This window comes from Emys orbicularis, chromosome 4 (genome assembly GCF_028017835.1).
Source record: "Emys orbicularis isolate rEmyOrb1 chromosome 4, rEmyOrb1.hap1, whole genome shotgun sequence".
Taxonomy (NCBI): domain Eukaryota; kingdom Metazoa; phylum Chordata; order Testudines; family Emydidae; genus Emys; species Emys orbicularis.
In genome coordinates this window covers 139,443,324-139,458,619 of record NC_088686.1, presented here as the reverse complement: position 1 = coordinate 139,458,619, position 15,296 = coordinate 139,443,324, and the positions used below count along the sequence as shown (strand labels likewise).

At 46.9% G+C, this 15,296-nt stretch overlaps 1 protein-coding gene across 1 annotated transcript; it reads right to left on the bottom strand.

Moving 5' to 3' along the window:
* Nucleotides 1-393: 393 nt before the first annotated feature.
* TSPO2 (translocator protein 2) lies at nucleotides 394-4,983 on the bottom strand. The gene is made up of 4 exons (XM_065402315.1): nucleotides 4,784-4,983; nucleotides 2,581-2,807; nucleotides 1,721-1,859; nucleotides 394-1,218 (listed from the first exon to the last, which is right to left on the bottom strand). Exons 2-4 carry the CDS (start codon nucleotides 2,751-2,753, stop codon nucleotides 1,036-1,038), a joined length of 495 nt encoding a protein of 164 aa, XP_065258387.1. The 5' UTR covers nucleotides 2,754-2,807; nucleotides 4,784-4,983; the 3' UTR covers nucleotides 394-1,035.
* Nucleotides 4,984-15,296: the final 10,313 nt, after the last annotated feature.

The window sequence follows — 15,296 nt, the reverse complement described above, 5'->3', positions numbered from 1 at the left end:
AAGAAAAAAGACCCAAAAATCAGGACTGTCCCTATAAAATCGGGACATCTGGTCACCCTAAGTCAGGTGCCCAATTCCCACTGAATTTCAATGGAATTTAGGCATCTAACTCCCTTGTGCACCTTTGAAAATCCCAGCTGTTGTCTGGTAGTTTAAGGCACAACATTTAGAGGGGTTGGTTTGAAGGTTTTACAAAGCATATTATAAATGTGTCAATACATGTTTTGGGGGATGTTTTATTTCAGTGAATGCAGAGGGGGGGAGGGTTTGTGGGGAGGGGTATTTTGGAGGTGGGACAGATAAAGATTTCCCTTCAGTACAGTTATTTGCACTCCAGTCATTGCAGCATTGCACAGGGGCATGAGAACCAAGAAGCACAATAAACTAAAAGCAGAAAATGAACCTGACCATTTTCATTTCGCAGGCAGAGAGAATGGCAAGTAATGAGCAAGCAACCTAGGTGGTGAGAAGTTAATGGCTAATGGTAAAAAGTCCAAACTGAGTCTTATGCAAAAATTAAACAGCAAAAATGGCAAAAAGCCATTAGGTTTGTAAAAATTGTCCTGTTTTAATCATCTCAGGTGTTTTTTGTCACACAGGTGAGAATTTTTTTTAATGTATGCGAGCAAATTCTGATCTCAGTTGCACTGATATAAATCCAGAATAACTCCATTGTCTTCAGTGGAGTGACTCTGAATTTATAGTGGCATAACAGAGCAGAAATTGGCCTATGAGATTTAACCTGTTAGTGTCCCTATAAGGCCACCATACAGCTGTAACCCCAAAACCCCAGCATTGTTGGAGAAAGAGAGAGGCAGGGGTTCTCAGGTTAAAGGTATATGGTAGCCTTAAAGGGACATCCCATTGCATTCTGCAAAATTTTCCCCATCCGCCCTATGCAAATAATATGTATGTTCAGGTGTCAATCTTAATAAAATTAACCACCCCCAGGCTATCAGCTCTTGGTTCACCACATCACATCAGGATGGGTTGATTTCATAGAATGACCTTATTTCACCAGCTCCTCTTTTTGTCTTAGTCACTCTTTCCTTTTTCCTCCTCAGGATTGTCCCTCCAGATGCAGAAGGTGAGAGAAGAAGCCAAGGTCAGCCAGGCCAGGTAAGGCACCATCAGCATTGTTGCCATCTTGTTAATGGGGTACCAAGAGTACATGGTGCCAAGCACCAGGCCATATAGGCACAGGATGTCCACCAGAGCCTGAAGAAGAGAGAGGGAAATGATTGAGGCATCTACTGCTGGGATCGTATTCTCCCTATGCATTGTAAGAGTAACTCTTATCGAAGGCAGTCCAGCGAGAGTAGGACTGTTATGGGCTCTCCTGTTGACAGTGTATTTTATAGCCTGATAAGCCATCCACGAATAGTGTGGCCCCCTTGAAGTTCATGGCCCTGCCTCTGGTTGGACCAGGGCGTGACACTCAAGGAGGCTTATCTCTCGACGTAAATTCTTAACGGAAAGATGCAGCAGCCAGAAGACTGGCTCCCTAACCGCCCTGCTTTTCAGGTCAGGAATGCGAGGGACTGATAACACTGGTTAGAATCAAATGTGGTGTGAGCAGACACTGAGCTCTGCTAAGATGCCTTTACAGTTGACACAGGGTACAGCACTACCTGGTGCTCGCTGTAGACCCTCCGAAAGGCGCCAAACTGGTGGCGCAGAGACACAGACGACACAAGATAAATATGCACAGACACGTTACCAGTTTTAGCTTATGAGCGCCAAAGAATAGGGGAGTCCAAGCCCAGTTCAAGGCAAGCTGAGCTCCGTAGAGGCCCAGTGGGATGACAGCTTTGCTGTTGAAGCCCCCTAAGTCATTCCACACCAAATATGAAGCGTAGCTGTGAAGAGGAAAATCACAATTAACATTTTGCTGTCCCACCTGGCTTCTCTCCAAGATGCTGTGGGATCAGGCACTATTCTACTAGGAGGCACCGGTTTTTGCTCCATATAATTCTTACTATTGGAACACAGCTCCAAGGGCAGATCCCACCCTGCCAAAGGCAGCTCTTATGGCTTGTCTACACTGGGTTTTGAGGGAGGGGGTTTGCACCAATGTAGCTACACTGATGCAGCTCCTAGTCTAAACATACCGCACTGGTGTAAAAGTGACTTGCGGTAGTGGGTTTGCACCAGCGCAGCATTGGTGCACCTACATCTGTGGCCTGCCATCACATCAAACTCATGATCTCTCTTGTCTATTTAGGCAGTAAGTTCATCTGGCAGGGAATGTCTCTGGCTATGGATACAGCGCCTAGCACAATGGGCCCCTGATCTTAGCTGGGTTCTCAAAGTTCTACAGTTGTCATCGTGAGCCTCCGTGCAAAATAAACCCAGTGTAGACAAAGTTCCCGGCAAAAAAAAAAAGTTCCAGGTGGAGCTGATGAACTCAGCTCAGTACCCAGTGGGGTGTTAGGTTCATCTTCTGAAAATAAACGTCCCTTTCCTGCCCACTTTGTCCTTGAGAAGGAAAGCTCCAAACTGAGCCATGGAGGAGAGTGAAGTCTCCCCTAGAGATAAAGACCTACAGAAACAGAGAAGGGATAGTACACAGAACCTTACCCCATGCCTGTGTACAGGGTAGTCCACACGACGGGGAACATTTTGTTGGGTGGACGCCAAGAGGGTTTCTTCAGGCTTTCGAACCAAGTAGGCACTTCCTTCCGTGTCAAGAGCCAGCCGAGAATTCCCCCGATATGAGGCAAGGCAGAGAACCCAAAAGCATGAGCCCACATCCCTCCTTACTGGATTGAACTGGACTTGGGGTGGCTGGTTCTGGCGTTTTGTGACTAAAAAGCAATAAGTGAGCATCATTTACAAAGGACATTGGTTATTTCCATATTGACCAAGACCTTCCAGGTCTTTGCCTTACTCTAATTGCCTGGAGGTCTTTTTGGCAAAGTGGCTCCCCCCCATCCCCACTCCCTGTCATTGCACTGGCTGCTGCAATTTCATTAATTACCTAACGTGGCTGCATTGAAACCATCCTTAGAAGACAGGACTGAAGTCACTTTTCTCAGTGCTTGTCCCAATGCCACAGCTCACAGAGCGCGCAACCTCTCCTACATGTATGCTGCTAGACCTCTCAATGCAGCTATTATCTCTCTGCTGCATGCTCCTCTCAGTAGGGAAAAACAGGCAGTTTGTCGTGGGACCCCCATTTTCTTCTCTCTTCAGCTTATCTCTCACCATATATTTATATTTTAAATAAACATCTGTAGTGAGCATTTTTTCATCACAATATTTCAAAGTGCCTTACTAACATTATTTAATCCTCCCTGCACTCCTGGAAGGCAGAAAGGGATTATTCTCCCCCATTTCATAACATTCTGAGGCACAGAGGGGTTTATGGACTTGTCTAGGTCATACAGTGATTCCCTTCCAGATCCAGGCACAGAACCAAGGAATGGTCTCAAGTTGCAGTGGGGGAGGTCCAGGTTGGATATTAGGAAACACTATTTCACTAGGAGGGTGGTGAAGCACTGGAATGCGTTACCTAGGGAGGTGGTGGAGTCTCCTTCCTTGGAGGTTTTTAAGGCCCGGCTTGACAAAGCCCTGGCTGGGATGATTTAGTTGGGAATTGGTCCTGCTTTGAGCAGGGGGTTGGACTAGATGACCTCTTGAGGTCCCTTCCAACCCTGATATTCTATGATTCTATGATTCTATGAATGCCGAGTCTCAATCCCCTGTCCTCGCCATTACATACCCCCTCCCTTTTTAAAGACAGTCGCACAGTCTTTACATGACTATGGGCAAGTCGTATCAGGGCTGAGTGTCCCCCAGTCCTCAACATGCTTCTCACCCTCAGGGGCAGATTGAGATGTGCCTGTCTAGCCTCTCAGTGGACCAACCCTTTCTTTTTGGATCCATTCATAACTTTAAACCCAATCTCATTAATCTGCAGGAACACGTGGGCTGTTCTTCCTGGCAGTAAAAGATCATACTGATCATGCTCGGCATCACTGTGGGAGTCTGAGCAAAAGACTTCTAAAAGGTGGTTGTCTTTGGCAATGTAAGGGGAGAGGTTCAGAATACGTCTTTCAGAAAAAAAAGTCCCTGGGCAGGGGTGCTGGAACAATTTCTATAGTGGGGGTGCTGGTGATGGAAACCATGTATTTGGTGTTTGTTGTTACTACTTCAAGACAGGAGGTGCAGCAGCACCCCTTGCACCCGTAGTTGCAGCACCACTGTCCCTGGGAATCCATCTATTCTGTTACTTTGCACTTGTCGGGGGACATAGATCAGGAGAAAAGAACTGACCCGAATAGTCTTCTGTGTTTTGGATTTTGATCCAGAACTAACGCTGACAGCCCATACTAATTATTAATATTATGCAAGAAAAGATCATCTTTAGAAACCCGGAGCCAGCAGAACACAAGCAAAGGTATGCATCAGTAAAGACCAAATACACACAGGCGTCATAGCAAATAAACAAGTCCTTTACCAGACAGTTTATGGCACTATTGAAGCGTCTATGGGCCAGAAAACCAGCCTTGTGCTGAGCAAAATAAGAAGAGTCGATCCTAATTTAAAATTATATAATGGCACAGGCTGCATTTCAGTTTCTACTCAGCAGAGCAAATTGTTACTGCCAGGGTTTGCAAAAAAAACCAAACAAACACTGGAAATGCTAGGCTAGTTTGTTACAGATTGCTGAAGTAACTAAGGGGTGAAACAGACACTTCACTGTCATAACATTCTAATTTGGAACACAGCTGCTGATACTGACAAGGCTAAATCTATAGGAACAGCAGCCTTCACTCACCTTCTCCCAGTTGATTTTCCCCCGTCACCAGGAAAATACAACAAGCAAACAGATGGATTTCTGAGGCCAGCCTCTGGCTCTGTTCCTGCTTCTACACAATGAAGAAATTGTCATCTGAGTTACGCTGAAGTAGCAGAGAAAGGGGCGTGTGTGTGGAGCCTGTAGTCTGGAAGAATTACTGAGGCTCCCTTTAGTGGTGTTTGTGTAACTGTATGCAGAGGGCGGATCCAACCTGTCAAATTCACACATACACGCAGTATGTGAGACTCCACATCTCTGCTTGATGCAATGAGGGAATCCCTCTGTGAGTCAGTGTGTGTGTGTGTGTGAGAGAGAGAGAGAATGTGTGTTCTGTTTGTGTATGTGGTGTGAATGCGTTGTGTATGTGTTGAGTATTTCAACGTACGTGAATGGTGTATATATGAGTGTCTGTGCATGTAAGAGTGTGTATGTGTATATGAGTGTTATGTGAAGAACTTGTATGTAGGTGAGAATGTGTCCTGCATGTGGGATTGTGTATTTGTGTGCTAGTGCATTAATGAGAGAGACAGATGGCCCGATCCTCATCTGATGTAAATTGGAGTAACTCTATGGATAGCAATAGAGCTATGCTGATTTGCACTAGCTCAGGAGCTGGCCCAGTCCAAGTATATCTTCACTATGTACAACAGTGTGTGAGTGAGAGAGAGAACATGCTCTGTGTGTGTGAATGGGCGTCTGCAATTTTTATCATCCGTGTGGTGCATATCAGAACATTTATTCACCAGAGACTCTCTGTGATCTCCCCTCCACTTCCCTCTTAGCCAAAATTGGCAAAAGCCTCTTGAATCTAAAGTAAAGACATTACAAATGCATGCTAAATGGCAGAGGGAGGGAGAGAGAGACCTAGAAATCAATTTCCATTAGGAGGCTGTCTGCAAGGGATGGAGAATTAAACACTAATTCACTTTTGCCATGGGTCATTACCTGAATTACATGGTCTGAAGCAAGGTTGATGTCTCTTGGGGGAGTGTAATATTTCCATTATAACACAGACCCAGTCAGATCCTTTAATTTTATTGTGCTCAGAAGGAGCAGAAGAAAATTACTGTTTTGTGAAAAGTGGGGAGAAACCCAGATTCTTAGAGTACGTCTACACTGCAATAAAAAACCCGTCGCACTGAGTCTCAAAGACCAAGTCAGATGACTCAGGTTTATGAGGCTCAGGCTGCGAGGCTAAAAATAGCTGTGTAGATGTTCAGGCTGGGGCTGGAGTCTGGGTTTTGAAACCCTCCCCACTCTCAGGGACTCAGAGCCTAGGCTCCAGCCTGAGACCAAATGTCTACATTACAATTTGATAGCCCCGCAGCCGAGCCCCATGAATCTGAGTTAGCAGACCTGGGCCAGTGGCGGCCGCACTGTGGGTCTTTTATCGCAGTGTAGTCATTCCCTTAGCTGCTGTAAATCAGCGTAGCTCCATTGAAGGGTTGTGTTTCCATAGGGTAATTATCACTGTAAAATAAGAGATGCAACACATGCATTAATTGAACAATAGCCACGTGCATCTCAATTTTGGAGCCCACCCCTCTGAAGACCTTGCAAATGGAAAAGCCCATCATTCAGCAATGCTGCTATTGTGCATGACAGAACAGTTTCTAGTGCGATCAGCCAGATGGCTGCTGATGTTCCACTGGAGTAGTAATAATGCAGAGCGCTGACTCATGCTTCCTTCATGACTACACGGGAAGGTAACCTGTCAACAGTTTTTAGCTGCCAGTATTTCCTTCCCATGGACAGGGTGCAAAAAGATCACTGTTCAGAGTAATCTGCTGCTTGATGGATTTCTGTATAACCCAGATCATACCTAGGCCTGGTCTGTCAAATTCCTAGCCCACTTTACAGATTAGGATGCTGGAGAAATTAAGTATTTCATCTAAAAAATTAATGGCCCAGTTCACGAGAGTCCTGGCTTCACTGGCACAGAAGCTATAAAACCTCTATAACTGGCCATGGAGAATTTCCCTGTGTGGGCATATAGCTGGCATAATAGCACTAGACGACTCACCCAGCAGCTCCCCATGTAGGGGTCGTTTTGGAGACATTTCTGGAGAAAAGGAGCCTGCACTGCCACACCCCAGCTACCTCTGGCTGCTGAAATAGCCCCTAGGATCCATAAGGACAGCCCCTGAGACTGCTTTGTCTTCACCGGGGATCGGACCAACCCCAGAATCAGAGCAAATTTCAAGCAATTATTAGGCAATTTTTCCAGAGGGGGACTTGTGAATTTGCAAAATACAAGTGTAACACACCCTGCCACAATGCAGTGCTGTCTCCTTTCATAGAGGTTTATGAGCCCACTGCGGGGTTTGTGCTAACAAAGTTGGATCTTTTAGCTCAGGCAGGACAGGCTCATGCTTTTAGACCCAGATCTCCAAGGTTCAAGCCCCATCCAGGGGCATCGGGTCACGTTACACAGGTAGTCACCTTGACTATCTGATACAAAGAGTTGTGCGCATCCAATCAAAGAAGAGGAAGACACCATGTGACCTATGCATCCATTCAAAATGTTCTAAATTTTAAATGCTCCCAAGAAGCCACCTGCAAATCGGCAACACAGCAAGAATTGGTCAGGGACACTGTTCAGAGAATGATGAATAAATCTGAGAAAAACGTGATCTGCTTACGGATGATTCATGAGGAGGAAAAGCAAAATTGGTCTAATAAATAATCTGTTAAGAATTATTCTCCCAGCTCTATCACTAATGCTCTGTTGCTATAGGGTACATTAGGGATCTTTACTGTGAATCATTGAGGAATGCAATATTCCCATTTCTGCTGAGAGATCAAAGTCCATTTATCTCAGTGCTCCCAGTTCCCAGGGGATCATAGGTATCAGAGATAGGAAAGAAGTATGAGGTTGGTGAATCCATTGCTGTGCATGAGAGAGGGAGCAGGTACTAGATATTACACTGCCATTACACTGAATCTCAGCCAAAATGCTGGGGGTTTTCCAGGCAGGTGACAAAACTACAAGTATCAAGCAAAGAAAACTCATCCGTGACTTGAGAAGTTGTATTTATTTTATTGCTATTAAATAAAATTATGATGACAATAAAAATCAGTGCAGCATCCTTGGCTCCTGCCAGCTCTTGTTTCACTTCCCGGTAACTAACCAGAAAAGCCCACAGACTTTGACCTGTGACAGTGCCTAGATACGAATGGCTGGGGGCTGAGAAGAGCGCATTTCCAAATGTCATGCCCAGAGAGGATCTTTCCACACACCTCACTGGGTCTTTGGAACAACCAGAGAAGGGACAATTGTAAGAAAATTCTGACCATGATTTACATGGAGCCTGGTGCTGGCTAAGAAAGGACTTTGAGAGCCAGGTCCTCAGCTGGTGTAAATCAGTGTAGCCCTACTGAAGTCAATGGAGTTGCATAGGTTTACACCAGCTGAGGATCTGGCCTCAAGAGCATAGTGAGTGCTGTGTGGATACCTGTGCACAATCAGTTGTGCTCAGTGTCACGCACCTCACTGTCAAGAGTCAGTGCTTTGATTCAAGGAACCTACGGACAAAACAGGGCCTTTACTAGTGGAGGTCATGTTGTGATGCTAGGCATCATGCTGAACCAGTGTCATTTAGAGCTTGACTGTAACCACTTTGCCCATTGCAGGCTGGGAGAACGTGGATGACAGCAGCTGCCAGTCCATTCCTCACCTCCACATTTGGCACGGATTTTGTTTCCGGAGGAAGCAGGTAGCCTCCGGTCTGCAGCAGTTTGCCTGACTCCGTGGTTTCTGTCAGTGTAACTGTTCTTGGCCATTTCTCATTCAGAACAGCCTGTGGAATTAAAAGTCTCTCTGCAGGGTGGGGTCTAGTGGTTAAAACGGGGCACTGGAAAACCAGACTCCTGGGTTCACTTCCTGGCTCTATTATTATTATTTATTTGTATTGGTGTAGTGGTCAGGGCCCCTAGTAAACGGACCGGAACACCATTGTGCCAGGCACTGCACAGTAGAACCTCAGAGTTACAAACACCTCGGGAATGGAGGTTGTTTGCAACTCTGAAATGTTCATAACTCTGAACAAAACATTCTGGTTGTTATTTCAGAAGTTTACAACTGAACATTGACTTAACACAGCTTTGAAACTTTACTATGCAGAAGAAAAATGCTGCTTTTAACCATCGTAATTTAAATGAAAGAAGCACAGAAACAGTTTCCTTACCTTGTCAAATCTATTTTTAAACATCCACTTTACTTTTTTAATAATTTACATTTAACACAGTACTGTATTTCCTTTTTCTTTTTTTTGGTCTTTGCTGCTGCCTGATTGTGTACTTCCGATTCCAAATGAGGTGTGTGGTTGAGTGGTCAGTTCGTAACTCTGGTGTTCGTAACTCTGAGGTTCTACTGTATAAACCCAGTCCCTGCCCCAGGGGTCTAGGATCATTATCTAGTGGTTATAGCAAGGGACTGTGAGTCAGAGGACTGGTTTTATTCCCATCTCTCTCATGGACTCCCTCTGTGACTTTGGGCAAATCACGTCTCTTCTCTGTGCCTCAGTTTCACCTGCTTCAAAATGGGTGCAATAAGTACCCACTTCCCAGGGGGTTGCCAGGGCTAACTAATGAATGGCTGTAGGATGAAAGGAAATACAGAAGGGCAAAGTATTTAATATTTGCTAAGCAAGGAAAAAAAGAAACAGGTTTGGGTTTCTTTTCTTTATTATCATGAACGTTAACTATTTAGTTGGGGTTTTATTGAGAGCATCGTTTTTTCTGAACTGCTGTTTTGACTTCTATTTATTTTCTTTCCATTTGAGCCAATCAGAATGAAGAATGGACAGCATTGACCAATGAAGTCATTGTTACAATGCACACATAGTGTGAGTTCTGAACTTGGGTCTAAATATCTACTCTTCCTGCTTAACCCAGCTACCTACCTAATCTAGCTACTTAACCTAACTACCTACTTCTTCTGTTTACCCATCTCCTCTGTCTACCTGCCTGTGTACATACGCAGTCCAGCACCCGCCTACCCAAACTGTCTACTGAACCTAGCTACCTACTTAATCTGTTTAACCTAATTTAATCTAGCTACCTAGCTACTCTGTCTACATGCCTATTTACACAACCCCAACTAATCCCTGCCTACCTATCCACTTCATCTATCTACCTACTTAATCTACTTCCCTGCCTATCTTTATACCCAATTATCTATTTACTTCTTTAGTTAATACTATTTACCTACCTGCTCTGTCTACATATGCTATCTAGCTAATCTACCTATCTAATCTATTCTAGGCATTTATAATGTGCCCACCACTGTAGCACCTAGGCAGCAATATCTGTATGTGCCAATCTGTGTTATATCTGAAGCACTGCGTACTTTCTCCCTGCTGCTCCATACCGAGCGGGAGACAGTTTTCACTGTCCAGCATGCACCAGCCTGAGATCATTTCTCTGTGCTAATGAGCGTTAAGCTTCAGTTTTTTCTTTCACACGGCACATCTGACCTGCTGAGACCCAAAGATCCCATCTCTCACTGGAAATGGCTCTGAGCAGCAGTAGTTCAGATCTGGATCCGAACAGCCTCAAAACTCAGGGCAGCTCAGATCTAGAGGTTTAGTTTGGCCCATGATAGAGCTAAGGAACCAGTCACGACGCCCAGATCTGGGTTCAGACTTGCCCAGCATTCATGGTTCTTGGATCTTGAATTCTGGCCCAAGCCAGTGTCTGTTTAAATTATCAAGAAAGAATCTTTAAAATGATGTGGCCTTTTATTTCTGTTGGTAATTTAATTAGGAGCAAGAGAAGAAGCCCAAGCTCGTGTTAGAAGCAGGAGGCAGGAGAGACAGTTGACTTTTTTATTAGGGCCATTTATCTTTTGTAAAATTTAACCTTCCCCTGAACAAAGACAGCGAGCGGTGGCAGGGTACCATGTGTATATTAAACATGTCAGCTAAGTCAGTCATTCAGAATGAGATAGCATGACCAGGAATACCTTGTAACCTCATTTGGGTTTCACTGTAACGGCTCTGAAGTGCCAGCCTGGCAGCTCTGCGATACAGGTATTTATAGAAGATGGGAGCAGGGGCTGGGGGATATTGTAACCGCTAGGTTTCTGTGGTTTAATCTACCGCTGTTAGCACTGGGAAGAGCCTGAGCCTCACTTCTCTGCACGAGCAGTTGTTAAATGGAGTCCGGAGCCCCCTGAGTCCCAGGGATTCATTCTGTGCTCCACCAGCAGAGGGGATTGGCTTTCCTACCTGCCGCACCACCTCGCACACTGTTCCTTCAGCAGCACCCAGTCTTTATCGTCTACTTTTATTACAGGGGTTCCAGAGGTAGGATCCCTAAATCCAGGCCCCTGTAATATGTCTCAATGGGGGTTGGAGTGAACAGGCTTTGATGCTACAGTGATGGGTGCTGTAGAAAACCCAGAGACAGAGAGAGACCCTTGCAATGTCCTGGGGGTGGGGCCTAGCAGGGGATGGGGATCTGTTGAGCAGTTCGGATTCACAGCTAACCGGGTGAGAGGATGGTGGGCTTTGTTTTATATTCAGGCTAGGCAGTGGCATCCGACCCCAGTGCCCAAAGCTGCGAGTTATACGCTTCAGTCATGACCACCATACCCTGACATAGTGCAATATAAGGCCAGCTTCAAATTTGGTGACTGTATTAATTGTGTGCTCTCCCCACTAAGCACGTGTCTGTGTGTGCGGGGGGAGAGGGGGCATACAAAAGACTGAACAACCCTGCCCCTGGAGTAGAGAAACAATCCCACTAGCCATGCAGAACTTGGTGAAGGGTTGATAGCAGAGCTCACTGCAGGTGTGGCAGGAATGTCCTACAGTTGGCACCAGGGAACAGTGTTAGTTGTAGAGGCCCAGATCCTCAGCTGGTGTAAGGCAGTGGAGCTATGCCGATTTACACCACTTGAGGATCTGGCCCCGTAGGTAAGTGCAGGATGAGAGCCAGGAGGAAGTCGTTTCTGGCACAAGGGCAGGCTCCTGGCCCTGCATCAGGAGGCACTCGTCTGAACTTCCGGCACCCTCATTCCCCACCCTGACTCAGCAGCGCAATATTACCAGCCTGGTACAAAGTCCTCCCGTAGGCTGCTTTCGCTGACTCGGTCGCCACTCTGAAGCTGTAAGGCCATTGGCTGCAGCATATTGCACTGGTGTGCATGAGCCAGACACAGGGTCTCTGCCATTGCACCAGTAATCGCACAGCCAGGATGTTAGCCAGCCCTGGGAAGGCTGTTCCCCAGGGTTATCAATCCAGCAGCACGTGTGCACAGTTCAGCTAAATGACTCTTACTCTGCCCTCTCATTTTCTCTCTTGCTTCAGGGCCTGGAGACGAAGTATGTGGAAATCTTGAGATTCCAGGCCCCAGGGAGCGGCTCTCCGGTGACCAGAATCTCTTCCGCCCCTCACTGTAACAGGCGAGTATTGGGTCTGCTGAAGAGAGGTGATTTGTAAAGTACTCCTAGTGGCTGCTGGGCTGGGAGCAGTCTCCTTGTACTGAAAGCACTTCTGCCCCATTCCTTACAGCAACTCCGACTGGGGGAGGCAGGGACCATGGGTACTGATGAGTTTCCCCTCCTAGCCTGTATCCCGCACTGGGTGATATAGGCTGGGACTGGCATATCTGGAGGCACATACCAGCCAAAGTTCTAAGGACCCATGAACTCAGATCAGGAGACTTGCACTCCATAGCCACGTGGAAATCACTGGTGCAGAAACAGATCCATATAGATGGGGCTGGAAAGCGGCGTCCTCCATCTCAGAACCCCCTGTTCCACCTCAAAGGGACGTGGTGGCTGCTATGAAAAGCTAGAGCTAAAGCAGTGCCGGTGATGGAACATCTAGAAAAAGGGCTGGGGTGCAGAAGAGTCAGTGCACTGAGCTAGCACCAGGCCTTCAGCTTCAGTGATCCCACCTGGCTGAGTGACGCTGAGAGAGCTGTGTGTTTTTTCCCTTCCAAAATCCCCCGCGAGCTCTTTGAGCAGCTACAGATGCTGCTGGACCCAAATAGCATCAGTGGGAATGACTGGCGCAAGCTGGCATCCAGGCTGGGCATGTGCAGGGTGAAAATCAGATAACTTGCAAGACGCATCTCAGGTTAAAGGAGCAGGATGGGATGGGGGAGAGAGACCAGGTAGGACCAGGTCTCAGTAAGGGCAAGTACAGTAAGTACAGTACAGTACTCCTGCGTTTGTGTTAAACAGGAAGGCAAAGGCCCTGTATTTGAATGCTGTTCTGTAGTAGTTTCATACTAAAAGGAGAGGTAGGGAAGGGGGCAGAACTAAACAGGAGGAGCCGAGAGAGCTGGATTTGATATTCAGGAAAAATAATGGGGAAGACTGTGTATAGTAAATAGTTAAAGTACCTTATAAGTGCTAAGTACCATAATTACAGTCCCCTGTGGCCTATTCCATCCCACCTCCGTTCACTCAGCTCCACCATGCAACCCCTCTCTCTCCACCATCATTTCACGCCTATCAGCTACTGGTAGATATTCTTGCCAACCAGACTAGCTCTTCACCAGGAAGCCAGTGGCAGCTCCGGGTCTTGCATGTGTCGGAAATGTCCCTGCGTGGCCTGCCGCCGATAACACTGGCCACTTGGAATTATCCCCCCTTGTGTTCCTCTGTCATTGGTTTTCACCTGCAATTTCCCTTCTTGATTGTCTTCAGACAGCAAGGTGTGGTCCTCTCAGAGATAAGATCCCCATCCTGACAGCAGGTAGAGCCGAGGGGGGATGATACAGCACATACTTATGCAGCTGTCCTTGGCCCAGCCCTGCAGAGTGTGATTATAGGGCACTGGGAACCATGGAGGTTGGTGCACCAGATCTCAGGCAGACAGGAGACTGGGCCCAGAGGACATCTCCATCTGTCTCATTCTAGGCTTCAGTAATTACTGGAATCCAGATTTCCGATGGGGCTGAGCACCTGCAGCTCCAGTGGAAGCCAAAGGTAGCTGTGGGTGCTCAGCACCGTCGAACATCAGGCCCTATATAACAAGTCTGGGAACAAGAGTGCCCGTCTGATGTTCTGGAAAGGCAGGCAGAGCCTGAGAAGCTGCCCTTACAGTGAGATGATGGAATAACGCTGTGGCTCCTTCAAACTGCATTGCTGGGGTTCAGGTGGGACAGAGTCCAGCTGAAAGGCCATTCAGGGCAAGTGACCAAGGGAGGAGGGGCACCTACCTGGGCATACTCTAGCACCTATAGGGCTCTGTAGTCTAGTCTTGCTGAGGGCACCAGCAGCTCCATAGTCAGCCCTGATGTTAAAGGATGTAGAGAGGGAGAACATGCTCCTGGAGTGATAGGGGAATTCAAGGGCTGATTCAGGTCTCTTACTGGTGTGTGTTGTTCAGCAGCTCTGAGAACCTAGTCAAGGTTGGGCATCCAAAACCGGAGGAACATGGAATCATTGGCCACTCTTAGAAAATGTGGTGGTTTGTGCCAGGACCTCTAAATATTCACTCTATGTGGGTTGGGACAGAATTTGCCCCCTCCCCAGGCCAGCTTGGGGGGAATTTTTCCTGCAGCGTGAGGGTCACTTGCCAGGATTCGCTGGCTCTCTCGCCATCATTTTCTTGCCATTGCAGGGCCTTGAGCACTGGTGCACCTCAGCCCTTCCTATTCTCTGCCTGCAGCACAGAACAGTCTAGTCTCCTGGGAGCTGTAGTACTTCGGTCTAATGTCTGTGGTTGGGGTTGGTGTGCGGGTGCTGGGTGATGATGGTGGCCTGTGATGTACAGGAGGTCAGACAAGATGTTCTGGTGCTCCCTTCTGGCCTGAAGCGCTGTGGATTTCAATAAACACTTTTTCCGGACAACAGGCAGAATGGTGAAGACACTGACTGGAATAGCTACTGTTTTAAGCTGGGTGGAAGGTTAATGATGAAATCTGCTTTTCCCAGCAAAAGCTGTGGCGGAGAGTTTCAAGGCAGTCTAGGGGACTTAAACTCGGTTTTATTTAATGAATGTGTCTAAATCCCCTTTGAAAATCTCAGGCCATGTTTTGTCCTGTGTAGGCTTTGCATCTGTTTCCTGTGATTATTCACAGATTAGTTCAGAGTCTCAGCTAACTTGGGCGGCTAAGGTTCTGCTTGGAAAGTCAGCCTGTTAAATAACACTCACCATAAACCTGAACTATGAACTGACGGATCCTCCTCGGCCTGATTCTCAGAAAACGAGTGAAGAGATTCACCAGAGAAATAGGATTTTGCAAGGATCTTCACTTAATAATTATTCCCCCAGTGGACCCGCCTGTTGGCTTCTCCACCTTTCATCTGCTTTTCTGTCAGCCTTGTGAACTGGTTATACTATAGATGTCAGCTAGCTGACTCGAGGCTGTGGGGAGAGAGGCTAGACTTACCACTCCAGTGCCCTGAGTGGTTACTCTTCTGACTGGCGGTTCCCTTGTGGTGGGAGAGGAATTTAATCTCCACTGATCAGCTCCAATGCCCGTTGACAATGGGTGGTTTGCCACTGACTGCAAATGGATGTTGGATCA